The sequence below is a fragment of the Chaetodon auriga genome, chromosome 3 (genome assembly GCF_051107435.1).
Source record: "Chaetodon auriga isolate fChaAug3 chromosome 3, fChaAug3.hap1, whole genome shotgun sequence".
Classification (NCBI taxonomy): Eukaryota; Metazoa; Chordata; class Actinopteri; order Chaetodontiformes; family Chaetodontidae; genus Chaetodon; species Chaetodon auriga.
Genome location: NC_135076.1, coordinates 22,560,000 through 22,584,295, shown reverse-complemented (window position 1 = coordinate 22,584,295; position 24,296 = coordinate 22,560,000). Strand labels below are relative to the sequence as shown.

General features: G+C 41.5%; 1 protein-coding gene across 1 annotated transcript in view; it reads right to left on the bottom strand.

The window, feature by feature from the left end:
* Nucleotides 1–9,455: 9,455 nt before the first annotated feature.
* polrmt (polymerase (RNA) mitochondrial (DNA directed)) overlaps nucleotides 9,456–24,296 on the bottom strand; it is a 44,271-nt gene continuing 29,430 nt past the window's right edge. The window contains exons 16-21 of the mRNA XM_076727142.1: nucleotides 20,471–20,523; nucleotides 17,344–17,442; nucleotides 16,885–16,957; nucleotides 15,179–15,270; nucleotides 12,838–12,911; nucleotides 9,456–10,352 (exon numbers count right to left, since the gene is read on the bottom strand). Coding sequence (XP_076583257.1) covers nucleotides 10,303–10,352; nucleotides 12,838–12,911; nucleotides 15,179–15,270; nucleotides 16,885–16,957; nucleotides 17,344–17,442; nucleotides 20,471–20,523 — 441 coding nt within the window. The 3' untranslated portion in view covers nucleotides 9,456–10,302. The remainder of the gene's footprint in view (nucleotides 10,353–12,837; nucleotides 12,912–15,178; nucleotides 15,271–16,884; nucleotides 16,958–17,343; nucleotides 17,443–20,470; nucleotides 20,524–24,296) is intronic.

The following is a 24,296-nucleotide window of genomic DNA, read 5'->3' as shown; positions in this document are numbered from 1 at the left end:
TAAAATGGTGTATTTTTCTTGTGTTTCTGAAGTATCCTAAAGACCAAATTTGCACAAAATTGGATAATATTCAGTAAGAGATAAGATTCAATATATTGTATGAATGAATGAGGGATGGATGAGTATATTTATAAATCAAACTGGCATTTTCACAATCTAGCTGGCCTCTTTTGTAAGTCTTCCTTGCCTCTGATAGTCCCCACAGATAAATATGTGAGCTGCAGACAATGAAAATCCTTCATACTGAAATTACAGCTGTGGGACAGCTTGTTCAGTTCCAGCCAAGCCATCGATTTCTACAGGAAATGTCTGCATGTTTGTTTAATTTAACACTGCATTAATCAATTTTATTAACAGAGAATCAAATGACCAAGGGTAATGTGAAGGGAAATGCTCGTAGTGAGGCACCCACCGAGAATGATCGCTCAACGCTGCAACTCTGTGGAGCTTTTAAGCCTTTTTTTTTCATTGTTTTTGGCTTTAAAGACCACAGATTTTCTCTACAGTTCAATGTTCCTCATCAACCCTGTTTCCAGTAGCAAAAAGCCACTCTTTAGCAAAAAAGCTCACTTAAACCCACAATGTGTGACCTGTACATGTAAGAATCTAAAGAGCCAGATATTTCTCTCAGGAGTTGGTGAAGACTAAACATGATCTAAAAGGCCAGTAACTATCAGATTTACATCTGTCAGGTGGCCAGAAAGAGGACTCCAGTTGAAGTATGTCTCGCTTGTGCCTGCTGGATATGTAAGTAGCTAGTTGTTTTCCAACATGTCTGCCATAACAACTTAATATGTCAGGACTGTCTGTCAGCTTGTTTTGCTGTTTGTGTGCCCCCAAGTGGCCAAAAATTGATTACTGCAACTTTAAGATTAATGAATTACTGAGAGCTAATGAAAATGAATCTGACTAAAAGACACTTTCTCTCAACAGCAGGTTTGATTTCTGAAGTAATGGGTAGTACTAGAGTAGTAATATTCCACACTTTGTGAAAGTATTCTATCGTATCTTAGAAATAATAATTCACTGCCAGTTAATAACAAAGAATTTTATATGACTCAAAATGTATGTAAAGCCATTCATACTCACATAATCACAATATAAATCCATTCTTTTCCAACCCTGAATCTCACATTTCTTGTAGCAGCAGTTTGGGCAATGTGTCACAATGCCAAAGTCAATTCATACAGATAATGAAGCTCCTACAAAGCTCAGCCCTACTGTAAACGCTACTGTTTTGCTCAACAGCCAAGGACAGTGCAGAGACTTTGCGGGATTTATATTACAGTGTGCCTCTGTCATTAATGCCTCAATAAGAGTTCATCGGATGCCGCTGATTTGTGTCCAAAAGCATTAGGAAGGGAACCTTTTCTCCCGGACCTGACATTCTCTTCGCCTCATCTCACTAATGCCTGAACCATTATTGGGTAATGAGACTGGAAATTGGAATCCCTCGGGTCTGTTTGGGACTGTTATTATTCTCCTTCGATTGGGTTTCATTATGCAGTGCCAATGATGAGTTCCTCCTCTATGATCATTTTTGCATTTTCATTTTGTTTAGTTTCAGCTCCTGCACCGTTATCCACCTTGAGAGTGCAGAATGGGACAAAGTTGAAGGTTTGTGAGTATTTTTATACAGTGTTTTTGAGGTCTGTTGTGTTTTTGTTTTATGCCCAAATTATGCCCTGTGGAACCTATTTGGATGCTCAAAAATAATTAATATAGAGGCTTGTTTTGAGACTAGTGTTTCACTGAACCTCATATTAAGCCCTGGAAGCACTGCCTTTGGACAGGAAATGCATTTAGTGACAAAATAAGTTTATGGACATTTTGTATTTCATTGGAAAGCACACAATAGAGGAAGACAGGAAAAAGGGAGAAAGACATGAAATGGGAAAAAAAAGGCTCAGTAGCTAAACCTGAATCACAAGCAGACAGCGACTCAACCCCACAATTTTAATAAAAGCTGAAGAATGAACAGTGAAACCAAAGTTTCAAGGCTGGATTTTTTTTTCTATGGAAATGTTTCAAACTGTTAAGATATGAAGGTCAAGTCGCAGACTGAATCATTCTGACTAAACATACAAATCAGAGAATATCACACTAAACTCATTCAGTCACATTGTATGAAAGTGATGTATAGTATCGCACAAAGCAATAATTGTCTGAAAAAGAGTGAGTTTATGCAGATGATGCTCTGTTGTATCCTTGAGGTGTTAATGGAGATGCAATATTTCACCTTTTGGACTGATTTCCCAAATTTTGCAGAGGACTTCTTTAAAGTCTGTTTTTGGAAGAACTTGAGCAGATGTTCAGATTTAAAACACATTCTTTGGTGACAATTACTTGACTGACATGGTTGTTATTTCTATGTGTAAACATAGTGTTCATCTTGTAAACCAGACTATTTATTTATTTAGCCTAGTTTACTGTAACTGTAGACATAATTAAAAAGAAAATGTGTGAAAATGGAGTATGTTTTTAATCTTTGGCGAAATGCTTATTATCATCTGATATGAACTGATATTACTTGAGCATATAATTAAAGCAGAACAAAACCGTTTGCATTACAAAAGATGTATGACGTCTTTTCCTACATTTGCTCACAGTACCACCCACAGTTTGTATATAATCCTGTGCCAGCTGCTGTGAGATCTGCATGGTCTCTATTGTGTTTGTTTTATTTCTTTATTTTTCCAGTCTCTCACCCCAGCCCATTTGCAAAAGCCTGGTCCTTCAGAATTTTTCTCCGTCTGTGCCACTGAATCAGCACGTTGTCCAGACCACCGTAAATGCACTTTTGCCTCTTATTTTTGCAATTTTACAAACACATTTAGTGTGATGTAAATTCTACAGCAACTCAGCTTCAATTTTATCAGTGCAGCCTTCAGACTTTGGGAAGGCATCTGTGCCACACACACAGCAACATCAGCAGATCTGTATTTGAGCTGTTGTTTGATTTCAGAATGCTTTCCTCCTTCATAGATCCTCCTCTTTCCTCTCTGCAATGCTACAGCTTCTCCAGAGCTCAAACTATTTTCCATTTAAATCTTTATTCGAATGTGTCTTTGTTCATCAAAGTCAATGATGGAGTGTCAGAGAGTTTAGAACCTATAAGGGCTGCTCATGTGGATCAAGTGATAATGAGCTTACTTCTGTCAAGCAACATACATGCATGCTAATGAGTTCAGATTATTTCTCTTATTGGCCAATAAACTTATGCTAGTATTTCTGTATTTTAAAGGAAACAACATGATTCAATATCAAACTGCGGTCATTTATTTGTTACTTCCTTTACATCCCTGCTTTCTGTCTCTGATCTCAGACCTGTTAGCATGTGTAATGGTATTCTGTAATACAGAGACTGAATACAAAGCCAACACAAATACTAAAACCAACCACTGCAGACATGTGTAGGCCAGATAATGCACACTGAGACCTTCACCAGTAGCCATGAATTCCCCAAATAGGTGATCTCAGGCAGACACTAACGTTGCATTAGAAGCATTTTTGTGTCAGGGACCTGATTCTCCTTCATTGAGCCTCTCTGCAGTTGTCCCATCCCATAGCATGTACTGTGCATACCCGGTGCCTAGCATATATTGTAGTCTCCACCTACATGTATTATATTCTTTGTGTGTGTGGCTGTAAAAAGAAAAAAAAAAGGGAAAAAAGCTCCTCACAATGCAAACATCACTGTCACTGTAATACATGTAAAAAGGAAAACAAATAAATTGTAATAAATTGTATTTGACTACAATACGATTCCACTGCATTATGTTTAGATCAATAATTTGGGTTAGCATATTGTAAAACAACAAGCAGGTTAGCAGTTAATAACTTTGCATATGCTTGACATGAACAGAACTTCTTAATGCAATAAAGGCATGTGATGGCGAATGCCTCTGCTTTCTGTTAGTCATGATGTTGTTGTTCATGTGTCAAAGTTATAATGGCCTCTGGATCTTTGCTACTGATTGTTTACATTCTTACTGATCTAATAACTGATGATCTGTGTGGTAAGCAAGAGATAAACAAAAATTCTTCAAACTAAGTAAAAGATTGCATTATTTCTTGTGTGGAATAGTGGATTTATATGTTGAATATCTGAACGCTTTCATGATAAAATGTGTTATTTTTTGTGCAGTTGTCAATAATTTGGAATACAGGTCTTTCTTTTGATGCTTGTCCAGTTTAGATCTGCTACACTTGCTTTCACTTTAAGTGTGTGAACACATTTTTTTAGCTAGCACCTGCTTGCTTACATTCATACAAAAGAGGGTTAGAAATAGTCTTCTTACCTTGTAACATGTTGGAAGATTGCCATTCAGCCAGACTGCAGTAATCACCTGACTCATGCATTTCTGCATTTAAACACCTGCTGACAAAAAAAGCACAAAAGATTGTCTTTTACAAACACGTATGCACCTGAGTTATAAGTCTCAAACAACAGTGACTAATACGAAGCTGTTGCTGTGAAGCAGCTGCAGCTTTTGTGTGGCAGGGACATGATTACACAGCACAGAGGGTCGGAAAGCAAGTTTTCCACCTGCAGGAATGTGATTAGTGACGAGTGATTAGAGGGCCCTGCTAAAGAATGACAAAATATCTTTTCATTAACAACAAACAACAGTCAAAATGTAGATTTTTAGTGAGAATGCATTTGAAAACCCTGGCTTGCATTATGGAGAGGGAGACCAACACTTTTTGAAAATGCAGACGCATAATTTGGAAATCACTCAAGCATCTAGAATCCATTATTCTCCTCTGCTAATGATCCCTGATGAGGCATCAGGGATGGCCTTCTTGTCTATGTTGCTGGTCCAGCAGCCAGAGTTTTCCCTTCCACAGTCGGGACAGATGGTCTCCAAAGGGGACACTGAAAAGACTTCAGACACTCATCGTGTGAGTTTGCCATCCAAAGGTTTAAATGCAGCTGATTAAAGAAGCCTCTGTAGATTTAGAACTTTCTGCCTGTAATATATTAGCTTTATTACCATAGTGGAAGTCCATACATCCACACAGTTAGAAACCCACTGCAGAAACATGTTTACGTCAGATAAAAATTTGATTTGGATTCAAACTTCTAAAGGAAGGCACCCTCTCTTAGAAGATGCACTTCACTGAAGCATCACTGCATCAGGCGCCAGATGTGTGTGTACTGTATGCGTTTTGATGGTTGTTAATTAACCCATCACATCAGTCAGAAGAAGGAATGTCACACAGACATACCTGACACTGACACACACACACACACCTACACACACCTACCAACACTGTTCCACCTGCCTCCCTCTCCACTGTGTGACTGTCTGCACACTGTGCCCCCCTGCCTGTGCTGCTGAGTGCTGGCCGCTCACGACGCCACGGGGCAGGAGATAGGCCGGGGCAGCCCAGGAGCCTGGCAAGGAAATCAAAGTACTCTCAGTGAGAGTGAGTGGTCCAGCTATCAGAGAGTGGCTTCCAGCCCTGGCATGCCTGGCAGATAGCGACCAACGCTTCCATAGTGTCCACTTTCTGATGATCCTGTGGCTGGAATAAAGAACTTGTTAAAAGCCCCACACTGCTGTCCAGATGTGATACGCTTTCTTCTGAAGGTGTGGTGTCATTCACTCACATGTTATCACATCAGCAAACATTTAATTCAAATGTAATTTAAATGTAAAACAGGTCGTGGTCCAGACTAATGTGTCTGCCATGACGAATATTCATCACATTTTGGATTCTATCAGCTAATGCAATCATGATTGTCTGCTGTCTTTAACGGCGTATGTCTCTTTCTGGTCATGGTGAGCGGCAGCCTATCCCAGCATGCTTTGGGTGTGAGACAGGGAAGCACCCGCAGACAGCTCCCTGCTCAATCACAAGGCTGACACAGATAGAGGGCCACTCACATTCACGCTGATGAGAAATTTCAAGCCTCCACTTGTCTTGCATCGAGCTGGACTGTGGGCTGAAAGCAGATCAGCTGGAAGAACAGACACGCAATGATCTGACACTGGCAACAGCTTAATGACATAATCTTAACTCAAGGTACACTTACTACATTTTTACCAGAGCTTTCAGCTGCATCTCACAGTCTTCATCTGCAGATCACTATGTGCTGATGAAGGCAGTAAGCGGACTGCACAGCTTGTTTCAAGTTCATTAAAATTGTCAAATATACCACGTTGTCAGTAATAAAGAATCTAACTTCAGAGCACCTCAAAGAATCTGATATTATATTGTGACATTGAAGTATTACTGCACTGTAGCTAACTGATACCTTAACATATAAACATCCTGTCTAAATCTGGCTGCTTTAAACATTATCATAGCTGAACTTAAATTAGATGCACATCAACAGACTTAACTGTGCTGCTCAGGATCAATCAAAAAGCTCAGTTATGGTTGCAGGCTTTTCATACATGTTTAATTCTACAGAGCTGTAAAACAAGGATACTTGAAAAGCTTGCTGTGTTTTAGACACATCAGCATACAAAGAGTAAGTCGAGCAAAAATATGAAACGTGGACTCAAAGGGAAAAACGTTTTTGAAAGGTATTGAATAATTGCATTTTCTGCTCTCAAGGGACGTCAGAACTCCATCATCTTCGCACAATATATTTCCGTAATACAGACTCATCAACAAGATGCTTTAATCTCTGGAGGGAACCCGTGATGGAAGATATCTGAATATTTCCTGCTACAAGCTGTGTTCCATCTCCGCAGGCAGGACCGGTGCAGCTCTCTGATCTAACAGCAGACATCCTTGGAATCACCCCAGAGAAACTGAGACAGGCCCATCAAGCTACACGGCAACTGCAATCTGCTGCAAGGACATCCTCAATATCCTGTTTACTCCCTCAGCCAAAGTCAACAGTAGTTTACGCCCAAAATACAAACGTCATCTCAACAAAAACTGGCGTTAGGTGTGCATGTCACCCCCTCTGCACGGACCCTGCTACATTTTCTGCCTTATGAAGTGTTGTAGCAGCAGCATTTTAACGCTAATTCATAGCCGCCCCTCTGGCATGAGTCACAGGTATTGATTGAGCCACTTATACCCTCAGCTTCCAACAATCCATCCATCCGCTCATGACCACTCCTTGGTGTTGAGCTCAGGTCATGCTGTGCAGTACAGCTGCGTGTCAGAAGCTAAGTTGTGAAATGTAATATGTGTTAAGTATGTGAGCTCCTGAGAGCACGTCACAGGAGAGAGCTCCGTCCTTGACAAGTCGCCTCAAAGAGACAAAGTAAGAGCAGAGATGCTTAGCTTAGCTTAGCATTAACCCTTTAAACTAAGACAAAAATAATGGATATTTTATCTTCCCTAGTTTTTGTGTCCTCAGAGCAATAACAACAATCAGTGTTTTAACAGTCCCACTGTAATTTTTTTTTAAATAGGAATCAACCACACAGGAGACATCGCTTCATGGTTAAAGTATATAATATAAACTACAAATACAACCCCCCCCCCCCCCCCCACAAATGTTTTACTTTCAGTATGTAAATTTCTTGTCTTAGCATTGCAACCTTGACACTAAATGACAACTGATACTTAGAAAATATATAAAATGGAATAATGTATTATATTGAAACAATGAATGATGAGAAATTTGTTTAGCAAACAATTTTAATTACATATGCTAACTTTGCTACTTTTACCATAAAAATTCAAACCATTTGGTAGAGCATGTTTTAAGAGATTGATATCAGCCTTATTAGGCTTTTTGGTTTTACCAAGTTACATAATTCTGTTCAGTAATTAAGCTATTTGGAGTTATAATGTATCATAAAAATATCCTTACCTTTGAAAACGACACCTTGAGTCCTCAGGTCTGGAGGGACTTGTTTGTTATTGACTTGCTGTAAGGAGCCAAAAACTGAAAAACATACCATGTCAATATACAGCGACATCTATTGTGTGTGTATTTAAATATTTTGCATAGCGTAATTAAACCGAGCAGTAGAGATGGTTCAATCAGGCTGCATCAGCACTTTTTTAATAAGACATAGTGAATCAAAATGTTCCCGACCAAACAGTTGAGCAGATCATCAAAGTGCCAAAGGCCTGCAAACAATAAGGTTTCAAACTGCAAACTTTTGCTGCAAAATCAAATCAGAGTAAAAAGTGTCCCATCAAAGAGCAATGGTTTGCAGGCGCTAATGAGAGATTAATCACAGGAGTTGATGAAACCGCTGGTACATCTCTTAAATAAACTATGTGAAGTTTAGCGATTGAGCTAAAGCTAACTGACCATTAGCAACTTGTTAGCTCTCAGAGACTGTGTGAAGTTTAGCGACTGAGCTAAAGCTAACTGATCATTAGCAACTTAGCTTAGCTCTCAGAGGTTTATCTTCCACCTTCAGTAACTTTTCATGGAACAAATTTCTAGTGGGAAGTAAACAAAAGGAAAAAATAGAGAGAAGCTCTGGGTGCTATTGTGACTGACTAGCGTTAGCAACGGTCGACACCTACGGTAGTTCACAATGATTTTTTTTTTTTTTTTTTTTTTTTTTCTATGATGGCGACGGCATCCTCCAATCATAGCGAACTCTTTAAAGTCCGCCCCCTTACTCTAATGGGTTGACCTCAAGAAGGTTCGCTGTGATTGGATGAATGTGACCTGCCTTCGTCATCCCAGGAAAAAAAAAAAAATCAAGGGGTTGTCAGGGGACCAGCAGAGATTCCAGGAAGGTACTTTGTCCGCCAAGAAATAGTTCTGCACACATCCCGCCATCACTCTGCTTTCATTCAAAATGTCAGTAAATACGAAAGCAAAAATCAGGCGATATCTTCATTTCAGAAACACAAACCCTTCAACATATTCACATACCCTGTGTGTGAATATACATGTTATTTGGCTATATTAATGGCAGGTCCTCACAGAGCACACAGTGAGAATGAAAAACACAGTTCAAAGAAGATTTCGCTGTAAAATTAAGTCATTAGGCGATCGCTCATTCTTACCAAAACAATAAAACAACCGATCAAGTCACAGGTCACATCTCATGCACATCAGAAAACATGACGAGCATCTCCAGGCGCACGCTGCTGTGCAGATCATCTGAAACCTACAGTCTAATCAGCACACTATTCATGCCCCCTCGAAGATTATTTCCATTTCATTACATTGTCACTCAGCCAGCTTTGTTTGTCTGAGCCTACATTTGCCTTTGAACATCAACAGCACCTTTTGTCTGAAGCTGCTGTAATGTTTCCAAGCAATGATCAGATAGCACTTCTGCTATTTTTACTTCTAGATGTGGCACTGGCCCAGAAAAATAAGATCTGAGTTGATTAGCAAAGCCTGCAAACCCTTTGTGGTGCATCTAAAAGGAGGCCTTCATCTCGTGATGCGCAATAGAAATATGAAATATGCAGATATAACTAAATAAGAGGCTGTCTCATTCATCCCATTTAAGCACACTAAGAATACCAGCAATTTCTTTGAACCACTGAATGAATAAGGAGACATTTTCAGGAACACATTTATTTTAGGGCAATTGTCAAGTGCTTAGTCACTCCAAGAAGGTGAGAATCATGAGGACGCAGTGCTGTCAAAGAGCCGCTTCGCTCATCCCTCCACGTTTCTCTTTCTCTGACAGTCCAGTATCTCCCGTTTCAAGAAAATACACCTTTCGTTTCCTCTCAAAATTCTCCTCTTCCTCAGAAAAACGTTTAAATGTTTGAACATCGTGTCAGAGAGCATCCTGCCACCCAGTCAGTGACGGGATCCACGATTAGGTGAGATGGGCGCAGCGGCGGGTCGGCGCTCTGTGGAGGTATTCGCAGCATGACGACGCTCACACACCGCCACTCGCTGGCAATTAGAGTCTGCAGGTGAAAAGTTTTTGCTCAGTCTTGTCGAGGGTGTTGCTGAGTGATGAGCAGACACGGCTCACATGTGATTCAGCTGGTAAGGCTCGTGTATACGCACTCTCACACACACACACACACACACACACACACACACACACACCTGAATATATCCATTACAAGAGATACTTTGCTCTGATTGAAGTCTTAACATTCCCATCTGGTGCTGATTTCCTCATCTTTCGCCTGGATGAGTATCCCCCCACCTCCCCTCCTTCCATCAGCCCACTAGTCAGTTAATCAGGCGGGTTTACTGTGTGTGAACACCTCCAGTAACTCCAGCAGCTCCAGCCAGACTGTGGACCGGGAGGCAAGCGGGCACGGCTGGATCAATGTCCTGATGTCTGAGGGGCTCAGGTGAGACCCAGGGGCCTGCAGCTTCCCCGCTGCACTGTGTCAATTCCACTCATCTCCCTCCGCTGGATCGCCCTCATGAGCCTCTCAGCTGAAGAAGTAAGTGGATTCTTTCACCTGCCGGAGATCAAAATCACCTGGAGAGGCAAGAGGCGATGTGTCAGAGCAGGTTCAAGTCCGTGGATAGACGGAAATACATGCACTGCAACTTTAATAACAGTAGAAACAAAACTTGAAATGACCACATATGATGATAAGATAGGTACGCTTTGAATTTGACACAAACCAGCCAGTACAGCATTAAAAACAGATGAAAAAATAATTTCCCTGCTTTAGCTTTAATACTGACACTATCAAGCTAGACTTTGAGTATCTGTGATGTCACATTTTCAATAATCAATCAATGGAATAATCAAATGGTATAACTGTTAAGATTACACTACTGGCTCTGTGAGCGTGAACTTAGGTGGTGCTTTAAGCTAAATGCTAACATCAGCATGCTAACACGCTGAGAATTATCATGCTAACATGCAGATGTTTGGCTGGTGTAATGTTTACCGTGTTCACCATCTTAGTTCAGCGTGTTAGCATGCCAACTTATGCTAATTAGCACAAAACACAAAGCACAGATGAGGCTAATGTCAGTAGTTTCACAGGCATTTGTTTATAAACCAAAGCACTGGACAGAAGCTAGCGACAGAGCAGTGACAGGATCACCAAAGTCATTTTAATTCATCCTGAGAGGGATGGTTGTCACTGATAAAGAATATGTGCTTTGTATTGTATGTACATGTATTGTACTGTGTGGTAACCCTTGAAAATAAGATATCAAGAGGTTTATTTATCCTGATAACTAATAAATGTTTGTATGGAGATTAATCTATCCTTAATGCGATCAATGATCAATTAAAGAAGATGCTGATAATTTTAGGATGTGGATAGGATGTAGTTTGTTCCTGAGTTATGATCCTCATGAGAGGGAGAAAAGAAGTTTTTTTTTTTTTTTTAAAGTGGGTCAAACTCAGGAACTTTAATCTCTAAATTAGGTAGAGCTTTTCAGTTTTACTGGGCACCTGCACATTTTCTATGAACTTTCAAACACCACTTGAATTACTAATATTAGCTGTGGATGAGACGCTGCCCTGCACTCTGCCTTCACCTCGTGTGCTCTTCGCCTCCTGACAGCTGCAGCTGAATTATTGAGGAAAAGCCATAAAAAAGCTTGAGAATGCTAAAACTTAATCTGGCTACAAAGTGATGTTGACATGAACACTTAAGATAAAATACAAACTATGTAAAGGTTTATGTACTTCTCAAAACATTAACATGAAGGTTGAACTGATATAAACTCTTGAAACAGTCTCAGCTCATTAAAATGTTAATCCTCACAGCAAGGAGCTCCAAACCTCAGTCTACTCCATCCAGTTTATCTTTGTAGTTTATGTCTATCATGCATTTTTTCTTAAGTTAGTGTGTGTTGTGTAAGAACATTATGTCATCATGGTACCAGACAGACAGACTGTTACCATAGTGGCATAATGTACAGCGTCGTATGGCAAAGTGACGGCACACAGAACTGAAAAGACATGTCCTGACAACCACTTACAACACTTTGGGTCTTATAAACTCACAGCTTCAGTGGTGTGAAATGACACCAAAGTAAAAAATGTCAGATTTTAAAAGAGGAAACACACGAGCACACTGGATAACTCAGACTCTTCTGCTGAAGCATTAGTGTCTTTGCACAGTAATAGCTCCAAATTACCCAGAATGCTCTCCGGCCTTCCTTTCCCCCTCTTCTCTGTGGTCATAGATGCACCTGATTTGTCTGACATCCTGCTGGATTACCCACAACAAAACCAGGTTCACCTTAATAATAATTCAGGATCCTTCATAGTGAAGATTATAATGGATTTTAGTCCAGATCCATTGAGTCTCATGTTGAACATTGAACACAGTGGACATTCAGGAACACACACACACACACACACACACACACACACACACACACACACACACACACACACACCCTCTCTGGAGCACACCTGACTGAACTCAGCCACGTAAGCTGATTATGCAGAGGAGGGACACAATTAACAGTAATCAATTTATACAACCCAGCTGTCAGTGCCAAGCACACAGTACGTGTACAGATGGAGGTGGAGTGAGGGGTTACATAACAGCAAAGCCTCCGTCCACCTGACCGACAGAGAGGTGATGCCTCCACTCTGGACAACAACAGACAAACGCTCGCAGTGGCGTCAAACCAAGGAATCGGGACCTGCTAGCGGTAGTGTAAATTGAATTTTAGCTGAACTCAGTGGCTTTTTCCTGTTTGAATCAGCGTCCTCTGTGCAACACAGACCGCTGGACAGCCGACTACAGACAATGGGATGACTACACAAACAACAGGCAACAACAATTAGCAATTAGAGAAGAGGATAGAAAGTACAGGACTGTGTTAACCCCAAACAGAGCTTCAGGATATAAAAGTCCTCTTCAATCCAATTAGAAAGAAAAAAATAATCTAAAACCAGCTCCTGTGTGTTGGCTCCCTCCCACAATAACCGAGCCTTGGTGAGGCCAGGTGTTTGAGAGCCTGGCAGCTGCATGAAGACTGACCTGTCTGGGGCACTTTGTCCAGCAGCAGCATCAGCCTCCTGTACTCCTGGTACTTCTTGTTCTTGGCCTCGGTGCTGCCACAAAAGAGGAGAGTAAAGGCAAGTTAAGACTTAAGTAACGCTTTGTGTGTCTAATGATAGAAGTATGAAATATGTCAAAGGGAACTGGATTTTCTGAGGTGACTGAGAAGTTTAAGCCTGCAATCAACTGTATTCACCGGCTCTGCTGCCTGATGGTCCCACCTTTTCAGCCTCTGCAGGTTACACAAACCTGGACTCACATTCATTTATTAGACAAACAGCCAGTCCAGCGACTGCATTTGAACGAGCCCGTCATTATTTCTTCTAATGTGATGTGCTAGAGGTGTCACAACACACCTGATGTGCCTGAGATGTGACTGGTACACTCAAAAAAGTCTGAGTTAATCTTTCACTGTTCTGCCTGTGGGATGAGAACAGACTTCGACTATTGTCAACGTTGAAAAGCACATAAAAGAACATGCATCTTTTATTTGGTCGTCATTTTTAAAAAGAATGCCCCGCTGTAGAAAAATAAATAATACATAAAAACTCAAAGTAAGGGTCTCTCCATCAAATCAATGACAAACAAAAGACGTAGTCTGATGACAGTGCAAAGCAGCAGCTAGCAGCTCTTTGAGGCTGTGTTTGAGCACAGTGCGCTGAGCTAAATGCTAATATTAGCATGCTAACACACTCAAAATGACAGTGCTAATATGCTGATGATGCAGGTGTGTTTGCTGTGGCCACTTTGATACTTTAATGTATTAGCATGCTAACATATGCTAATTAGCACTAAATACCTCGTACAGCTCAGACTGATGACAAACCAAAGTACAGGATGAATTTAATTTTTAGCTTGAGGAGTTAAGTTGAGTTAAGGGATCACCAAAATTATTACCGTTCATTCTAAAGGGGACATGAAAGTCTGAATCAAATTTTATGGTAATCCATTTAATAGCGATAGAGATGTTAACCTCATGGTGGCAGCAGAGGAAAAGTCAGGGGACAACACAGTCAGAGGGATTTATCCTCTGGGAACCATGAACGTCTGTATGAAATTTCACAGAAATCCATCAGTTGGTGTTTGAGATATTTCAGTTTGGACTAAAGTGGTGGACACAATGAAATAAATACATTGTAATGGTCAAGTGACATTTGGTTTAACAAAGGCAGTGGTTTAAATTCTCATTACATTTAATAAATTCTGGCCTGGTTAAAAGTCTCTCCATTGTGACAAGTGAAGGAAACCAAAAAGTCTTTCTATTCCCACACGCCTTTCTCTCCGGTGCCCACAAGAATGAATAATGTGTTTGTGAGGCTTCGGGAGCATTCATGTGTCTGTGTGAAAGGGAGGCAGAGAGACAAAGAGGACGAGGGCTGCTGTGGAGTAAAGGCTGTGGAGAAGGTGTCCAATTATCCCAGAGAGAGAAAAACACAGTCAGATGATGAGCATAACCCAGCCTGAGGCCAGTAAGACAGAGAGAGAGAGAGAGAGAGAGAGAGAGAGAGAGAGAGAGAGAGAGAGAGAGAGAGAGAAAAAATCATTTTATATCTAATGTCACAGACAAGTGGAGGAAAAACTCTGGCACGCTGAGATAACTTTTACAATCTCATAACCTCTTCTGTGTGCGCGCCTTCTGTTTGGCCTCTTTTATTATGTATGTACATGTGGGACTTGCATGTTTGATGGTTTTTGTCTAAACCGTAAAAGTCCATAAAGATAACACACAGCCTTACACAAACACAGATGGCAGCGATGCTTGTTGTGGAAGAACAATTCATGCAGAACAAGAGGCTCAGATCGCAGACGCCAGTTAATAAATGTGAAAATTTGTAACTATTATGTGAAAAAAGATAGCTCAAAGGACTTAAAGGACAACCTCGCAGGCTGAAAATTGAAGCCAATATGACAAAAACTACAGTTCCGCGAATGGCCACCTGAGGCTGGCTCCAAAAGTGAGTCAATCCCCACACAGACCCTCATATTAAAATGCTCAACTTTACAGGAGAAATAAGTATGTTTCCAGCCTGGTACCTGGTCTCTATTGCTAATTTCCCCAACCATACAGGGGGGAAGTTTGATAAAACTCACTAATTTAAATTATATTTGATGCATAATGCATAATTATGGGCATGGCTGCTTTGAGTGACAGCTAACTTCTGGGTTTAAGCAACCAGTTTAATTCTACCTGCCTCAGCTCCACCCACGCCCATTTGCGTATTCGCCATGAGTTTGGTGAAGTCTGGCATATGTCCATGTTTCATACCTTTTACGGTGTGAATAATCAAAAGTGTTCCTGCATGCAGGTGTGTAAACTCACGGGAGTCTGGTGCAGTATTTGAGTAGCAGGAACTTGGACAGGTCTTGAAGGATCGGCTGGTTGTGCAGGGCGACAAACTGCTCCCGACAGACCTGACAGGAGGAGAAAGAGGCAGAGAGACGTATACTTTGAGTTAATGCGGTCCAAACACTTGACTGACAAGCTCCCCACACTTCCCTGCCCCTTGGCAAGATAAAAGATGCAAAGGAAAGGACTGAAGAGGGCAGAGAAGGAAGAGGGAGAACAAACATCAGTCTATCACCACGTCAGGCAAACGGATCATTTTCCAGTGCTTAAACAACTCTGCCTCGGCTGTATCTCCTCTCCAGTCCTGCTTCATTTGTACTGTGAACAATGTTTTTGTCAAATGTGAGTAGAGAGAACTGCATGCTCCAACACAAAAAAGGTAGAATGTAGAACGACAGCATCACCTGTGCAGGTTATAGATGGGTTTCCCAGGATGTGTGCTCATGTGACGATTGTACTGTATATAAACATTTTGTGCATTTAGAAATACAGAAACTTGCAGGAAAACCAGCATAACTACTTTTCAGATGTAAATTTGTTAAAGAACATGTGGTCGTGTGGCTAACATTAGCTCTACAGGCGGTAAGAAATGAGCTCATCGGTCTCAGCCCATCAACAGGAAGCAGGGGTGAGCAAGGGTCACAAACATAACATTAAATAAAGAAACTGATTGTTAGCATGAAAGCACTTCCTGCTGTTTTCATCCCAATTTAGTTCATCTTAACTGAGCTAACAGGCTGGTTTCCTTATTGAAATTTTGAACCTTTGTCATGTCTCAGTTGTTGGTGCAGTTTAAAGAACAAAAAGAGCTCCTCAGACTGATCTGGTTGTAAGCTCTCAGTCATCCCGGTTTGCTTTCTGCCCCCATGTGTGCACAAACAATGACGTCATTCGGAGCCTGGCAGGAAGATTCAGCCGCCATAAAAAATAAGGACCTTCTTCGTTTGCTCAGGTGTTGACTAAGATATTTAATACCCCTCCTCTGCCGCTGCGTTCAATCACCTATGTAATGAGGAAGGCGTACACTCGCACATCAAGAGAATAAATGCACTGATGGAGAACTGCTTCATTGGTTGTAACTCCTGTGAGATTGGGTGAAGACATAAAACTGCGACTGCGCTCTGAAGCCACATCTAGAGAAAACTGGGACTTTATGGTAATTTGGTCCATTTTATTCTATGCTGTCTCACAGCCTGAGCCTGTTGACAAGCTAGTTTCAGCAGGCAGGGGCAGACAGTCATTTATCCAGCACAACAGGCTCTGTCTAATGATGCTACCTGCAGCCAGCAGCCTGTTAATGCATGAAACAGTGAAAATATTTGGTTACTGGCTGCACAAAGCTGATGCTTCCACTTGAACAGAAGCCCTGCTGATGCTGTAAATGTATTTTTATCACCAGCATCCACTGTAAAAGTAGTAAAACAAGCTCAGCTCGCGGTGCTTTCAGAAACACACAATCATTTCTCTGTTCCATTCAGCAAAAACGAACAAATAAGTCTGTGTGTAAAGGCAAGCAAGGACCAGAGGAATGAAATCACCATAAGCTTTTAATTAATCTAAAAACAGCAGAATTCTAAACCCTGATGATGCATAATCAGACAAGTTCTGAAAGGACAATAAGGACGGTGAAAGAATCTGAACAGGTGGGAGTTAAAAAAGGCTGTGCTGTGATTTGATACCTTGTTCATGGTGTCCACAGTGAGGGCGTGGGTCCAGAAACAGTCGTGAACTGAGACGAATGTCAGGCCGGCACTGAGAGGAGATGAAAGGGGTGAAGAGAGCGGGGATTGAAATCAGGGGAAGAAAATAAAAGAATGAGACAGTCATTAAAATCTGGCAGACTTTGAGAAGCCATGGCGGACCTTCATTCAAAGCCTGCGTGAGTTCCAGTGTGAATTATCACACCTGTCATGAGGCCAATTCTGTGAAATGAGCTTATGTTACGACGCATATGCTCCAATCCTTATCTGAGGTGATGCTTGCATTCAAAATGGGAGCACACACGCATGAGGAATCAACGTCAGAAGCACATTACAGACACACTCCAGACACACGACTCCTAACAGGCAACAGGACATACGAGGAATGTTGTTCTGTTCAGGATGTTCATGCTCTAATTACAGTTTGTTAAATGATACCTGTAGCAGTGGAGCGCCGTCAGCATCATGTGTGTGGAGTCCAAAGAGTGGATGAAGTTTGGCGGGAAGGCGTTCTTCTGTTTCACTGTGTCCGGCCTCCTGAGAATGGACAGAAAACCAAGCAAAGACATTTAAAAAACACTTCTGTAATGGTACCTGTGCTTTGATGCTTTCTAAGACTCAGCCAGATGCTTCAGACAAGTCTGATGTGGCCTCATTTTGAACCGTGCTCATAACTCCCAGGGAGACAGTTAGCAAACCGATGTTCTGATTCCCTTTTTTGTTTGTGCACTGATTGGAATACAGCTCATGTTAGTAACCGTAACATAAAAAGAACTGGACCGTTAAGGATGTTTTTAAGTTTGATAATGTCACAGTGAAGAGTGAACACCTTTACAAAAGACAAAAAAGAGGAATTTTGATATAAAAACACTAGAAAATTGAAACATATATTGTTATGTTTACACTTAAACAAGGAAGATTTAACTTGTTAATTCGGCTCCTTTGGTCAGGCTCAGGCTAGCTGTTTCCCCCGGTTTACAGTCTTTGTGCTAAGCTAAGCTAACAGTCTGCTGGCTGGAGCCTCACTGAACTCCTCCTTCAACACGGGGACTTTGTTGTGCTGTGGACGTGTTTTTCCTGCTATGACAAGTCAGAATATCTGCTGTGAAAAGGTCTATTTGTGTGCATGGATCTGAGCATTAATATTCATTTTCTACTATGTGACCTCTGGGGGACTCTAATTAGTCAATATGAGAGCACACAAAACACAGAAGTGATACAAAAGAAGTAGAACAAGGTAATATAAACACAGTACTGCTGCTGCTGCTGCTGCTGCTGCTGCTGATGATGATGATGATGGGACTGGCAGTGAAAAAAGCATCCTACCAATCTGTATCCCCATGTTCCCATTACCCTGAGCCTGAGCCATTCAAATCCTCTGGGCTGCCACAGACCAGAACGCTCTTCTAATGGGAATGGAGACAGAGCGGAGAAAGCTTGGGCCAAACCCAAAGCTCCACACAGGCACACGCGATGCCTGTCTGTCAGTCTCGTTTTCCTTCTGTCCGTTTTATTTTTGGCTTGAAAATGTCAGACTTTTATCTTTGTGCTTTTAGTTCTGCTGTTCTGGGCTTGAGCTGAGCAGAAACAAGATTCCTGGAAATGTATTTGCAAGCACACGCTTAGAGCGAGAGCGTCTTCCTCCTCTTCCCTTCCCTTTGTCTCCCACGCTCAACAAACATGTCACCTTCAAATCCCAGAGGCCTGACAGACTGGAAAGGTGCACAGTCAGTACTCTAAGGGTTTGCAACCACGGCTCTCTTAAGTGCAACCGTCCTCCCTATAGAGCTGAAGGTTCACTCCATATCACAAGAGATACTGAAAGCTGGCATAGGGCTTAGCATTTAAGATTCTTCCTCCAGTGCAGTTTGGAGGCCTGGATAATCAGCACGAGAGGGACGGAGGAAACGGCAAGAAAAGCCAGAGCTTGAAGGCTGTCGCTGTTCCGTCTGTGAATCCATTTACATGTTTAGACGCTGGACGAGCTTTTTTTTTTTAGGATTGTTGATCACAGTGAGTGTGTGATTGTGTGTCCTCCCGCTTGCGGAAGGAGAAGCCGAGAAAAAAATCAGCCGTGGCGATAGTGTCACGTTCAGCTGAGAATGTCAGCCTGAGAAACGCTGATGCTTTCTCCGACAGCACATTTCAAGTTTCAGACAGGACGGCCTTTCAAAGCAGCATCTCCTCCTCTGCTCTTACTGGTGTTTCAGTCTTCACACAGCTGGATCTGTGATGGACTGCAGATGTCAACTTGAGGAGGACGGCTGTCAGTCTTTTTCGTCTCCGTCTCCAGTCCGGTGCTCTCGCTCTGTCTCTTTTTGTCCTCTACTCAAACACATCACCCTTCCTCTGTCATCTCTTTTAAAACTCTATCTACACGTCTTTTTTTTTTTCTCGTCTCCTCACTGTAGCAGTCATTCACACATCCCAATCTAGCACTTATTCAGAGAAGACCACACATCACTCTGCCTTTTTTTAGCCCAAAAGGTCAAATACAATCTATGGAAGTGGACGCCCCCTCAGTAAATCACAGGTGCATAAAAAGGCACAATAATTCAATGTGAAATATTCATATGTTAAATCTCTTCTGATCAAAAGATTGGCATTAAAAGGATGAAGCTTCGCTGTCATTTGTCATGCATAACTGCCTGGGAGTAAAACAAATGCATATTTATCTCTATTGGCCACCTGTCAGCTGAAATAACAAGCTACACATGGACATGATAATATGTGTAACAGTTAATGCTGGCAAGTGTTTCTATTGTTAAACTGAATTTAGTTGAAGTGAGACTATAAAACGCTCACATTTTCTTTGTCATGTTGAGTACATGGTTAAATAACGCCGCACGTACTTCTCATTATAAAACCTCATTTGGAATCTATTTTTAGCGCTTTCTGATGTGCTTTTTGCTGCATCTCATATCTCGACTTCGTGTTTCGCCACTCAAGAAGCCCTTTTCTTGCACAGTCCCCCTTTCTTCTGGTTAATGAATGTATTTTGGCAGTAATGTGATTTTGCAGTTTTGCAGCTTTTGGACAACAGAAGCCCGAGTTCGACTTCTTCCATCTGAAAGTGAGCGTGTAAAACTGCGCTTTCAAAACAGTTTCCAAACACTTCTGATGGCATTTCCTACTTTTTGACAAATGCAAAGCTACATCCAAGTTTGAGTAGGTAATTAGTGAAAATATCCACTGGAGACAGTACTTTTGTGCTGCTGTGAGTCTTCAATATGTAAGCTAATTGCCTCAAGAGAGCTCTACAGTACTTTCTACTTCCATTCACCTCTAAAAGCTGAGCAGAAAGTTGTCAAGTGTGAAGTCGCATTTGGAAAAGTCGAGGCTGCAAACTCACTGCAGCCAAAGACAAAAAGACCTGCTGGAATCACAATTTCTCTGGGCGGCTATCCTCTGTCTTTGTTCCAGGTCACTAATGTGACATTTCAGCACAAAATGTCAATGAGCACCACAAGAGAATAACACGGTAACATTACATCTGCTGTGGGTCAGTTTTAGTGTGAGAGCGGAGGAACAGACGGAAACAGGTGTGAGCTGCAGGAAGACTTACTCTTTGGTGTCGTGTCTGATCTGGAGGTTGATGTGTTGGATTGTGCTCTTCAGCTGGAGAACAAAGGCAAAGAAATGGGAGGGTTAATGATCTCAAGTCCAGCAGGATGATGATGGTTGTCCAAGTCCGAGCGTGACTCTCAAATGGTCAGATTCAAGGACAACGTGCATGAAATTATTCACCAGACATCTACATATTTTGAGTATTTTACTCCCTTTAAGTACGACACAGCCTCGCTAAAATCTTGGATAAAGGGGATCCGAAATATTAGAGCTGCAACTAACAATTGTTTTCATTATTGATTAATCAGACATTTGTTTGCAATTTCAAATATTCAAAAGCAGTAAATTGCATTGAACCAATTTGCTTAAATTATTTATGGATTATCAAAACAGTTGCAGATTGATTTTCTGGTAACAGATTTATTGATTTATAATCGCTTTGCCAGTGCAACATAGAAATGTGAAAGTATCACACGGTGTGGAAACATTTTTTCTAACTTTGAAACAACATAGTGCTTTAAGACAAACGTCAGACAACAAACAGTGGACAGATCAGATATCAAGGACTTAAAAAGAGTTAGGAGGATGAACCCTGGAATGCAGGACAAGAGAATATCGATGAGTTTCCACGAGGTTTTAAAACTGAAATGCAGAAAAAGTGAAAAACCCAGTTCATTACTTGAGAAGCACTTGACATTTTGCAGATTACAAATTCAGCACAACAAGGCCACAGCTGACATGAGTCACTTCACCTAATGGAAATTTCCACGAAAGTGATCATACCAAAGTTAAATCCATCTTTATTTCATGCTTCAGGTTGACCTGTAATTGGTCATCACAAATTCTCAGCCTACCGGACCAGAATCCAGCGTGAAAATGAATTTACTACACGCAAGTAGAACTATAACCATCCCTCCATCCATCCATGTATCCATCATCCAGCTGCTTATCTGGGTCAGAGACGATGTGGCAACAGGAAGCGGTTAGGAGGCTATTTGACCCTAAAGGCTGTGACTGCTTCAGAGGTTCAACTCTGCTTTAATACGTCATTTAAAAAAAGCTGCGTCATCTTTGTAATGGGAGGTATGAATTAAACCCAGTACACAGATAAAATATCTTCAAATATGGATTATTCTATTAAATTTCAGGAAAGGTCTATTTTTTTCCTGTTGTGCTGCATTTCAGAGTCATTTTGCAGCGTCCTCTGTGTGGATATTTTTAGTGTTGCTACTCCCAGTGGATCCTGGCTAAAAAAGAGATTAAAGTGAGCTGTACTGTGGCAAAGTGCTCATCAGGATAGTACTGTGCATTATTCTAGGGTAAACAGTCTGCTGAGGAAGAGGAGATTTGGATTGTGTGTGTGTGTGTGTGAGCACTTTAGAGCGACCTCGCCTTTACCGGCAGCGCCTCAATCGCCCTACTGGTAAAGTTTCCACGAAACGGGTTTTATTTTCTGGAAAACTGCACAAGTGAGTGTAAACAAAACCCCACCCAACAAGGCCGTCACAGCTTTTTAAGACATCCCATCCCTCCTTTGGTTCCTGCTTAAGTGATGCCATTGGTTTCCAGTTTAAAATGAGCTTTATAACCCAACCTGACATCTTCTTTTAAGCAATTAAAGGAGTAAAGATGCTATTTTGTGGGGCTGTGACGCCCGCTGTCACCTTACCTGCAGACATTTGGACACAGCTACACAAGCATGTATATGGAAATACACAACATACACATCCAGACCTGGACATGACAGGAGGTAGAGCTTTTTTACCGCGGACAGGAAAGAGATGAGAAAGAGAGGCCGAGAGGATAAAAAAAAAATAGAGACAGAAGAGAAATCAAGCACAGGAAACGTTACAACAACTAATTACTGAGGAACTAAGAATATGCCACAAAATTACAGCTTATTCAAAGTAGGTGGTAATAAATCATGGTGATTCATGACTCTATTAGAGTTAATTAATCGAAGAAAAACTCTGAAGGAGAGCGGTGGCAAAGAGCGCACATTATCACGAAATAAGACCTCATCAATTACACAATACCTGTTTCTTTAAAGAGCAACTTCAGAAAGTAACTAGCAATGAACTATTATCAATACAACCCCAATGACGGACCATCAGTGGGATCAATTAAGCACAGCGAGCTATTTGCCCGTCTGTGCACGCTGAGAGGGCATCAGGCAGATAACTGCTTTTGAGCTCATCTTTTTGCTTCATTCCCCCATTTTTTACACTGTGAGACCAACACTCAAGCTTTTAGTTTCTTGTGGAGGGAAGACTTAGCCCTCTAATCTCCCAAGCCTTTAGGGTCCGTCCAATCAGCCGTGCCGAGGCATCTGCGGCGGGGCAGTCTTTCCCTGACCCTTGGAACGGTGCCTGGGTGGGAACGACAGGCTACTATCAGGAAAGAGATACGGCTGGCAGCAGGCAGCCAGCTCCTCGTCAATGTGAGCACTTTGCATTAGCCTGTTTACCTTGCATTCAGCCTACACTAATGTATCCGTCGCTCTCCCTGAGCACATTTTCTTTCTTCGCTGATGGAGTGCAGCTTTGGCGCAGAAATGTTCTGCCATTTCAAGTAAATCATATTCAGGGTCCTACAAACACTTAGATCTATCTGTACTCTGAAAAAAAAAAAAAATCAAAGTGCTTTTATTATCATTACCGTTCAGAAAAAGATTTCCCCGCAATAACATGAATGAATGGAAAATGTGTTTGAGTTTGTTTGTTCCCATTTATTAATGGGCTCACATGAGGACAGATTTGCATTCAGTTCCTTGTTTTTGGGTCAAATACATGGAATCGCATCACAAACAGGCAAAATAAAGAAACAGCTCAATTCGTACTGGGCAGCATGGTGGCTCAGTGATTAGGAACGAGCCTTTCGGTGTGGGGTCTGTGTGTCCTGCCTGTGTGTGGGGCAAGATAAGCAGAAAGAAAATAAATGTTTGCTTTATACCGCCATGGACTGACTGTACACTCTGACAAATTGTCATTGCTGGATGGGGTCTTTGAGTTCAACTCGTTTGTCATCCATAACACAAATAACTCTTCTGAACAGGGGCGAAGGAGAGCACAGCATGACCAGTGCCACCCTGAGGAGTCTTTAATAACCATGTGTTCAGTGCTAATGTACAGCTCTTTTATTTGATCTTGCTCGCTTCTCTATGGGATGAACACTGAGGACGCACGGGCCCTTTGAAGTGCACATCCTTCCACAATTCAAACTATTCCCCATTCAGCTCCACGCTCTTTCCTCCAAGTCTATAATGACCTTCTGGAAAGTTGGAAACCAGACATTTCCTGCGGGACGCTCTCTTGGGAGCTGTAAAGGTTTTAGCATGAGAGCAATATGTTGTGAATCCTGATAGTGAGGCATTTTCACACATTTAGAGGGAAAAATGGACTCTGGAGCAGAATTACACTGTGCTATGTCAATGATTCTGGTCAGTTTTGTTAAGTCAGCATCGCTGATGGAACATTTGCTTGAGATATTACATCCAGATGAGGTTTAATTGAATGTTAGGCTTACAGCTGTGAATGAATGTCTCCATGTCTCAGTGAAATCACCGCGGGTGCTGTCAGGTGTCGTAATAGTTCCATTATTCAGGAGCAGCTCCAGGACGCCTCTCTGTACGATCTCACCGCTTAAATCTGTCTTAGCTGTTTTTATGGAGACTTTTTCCAAATTCGACGAAGAGATGATCTACAGGATTGGATAAACTAAAAATCTGACCTGATGATGGCACTAGATGGAGAGATACAGAGTCATCAAGGTTATAAAATTCATCTGGAGAGATGCTGGAATGTCTGTGCCAAATTTCACAGAGA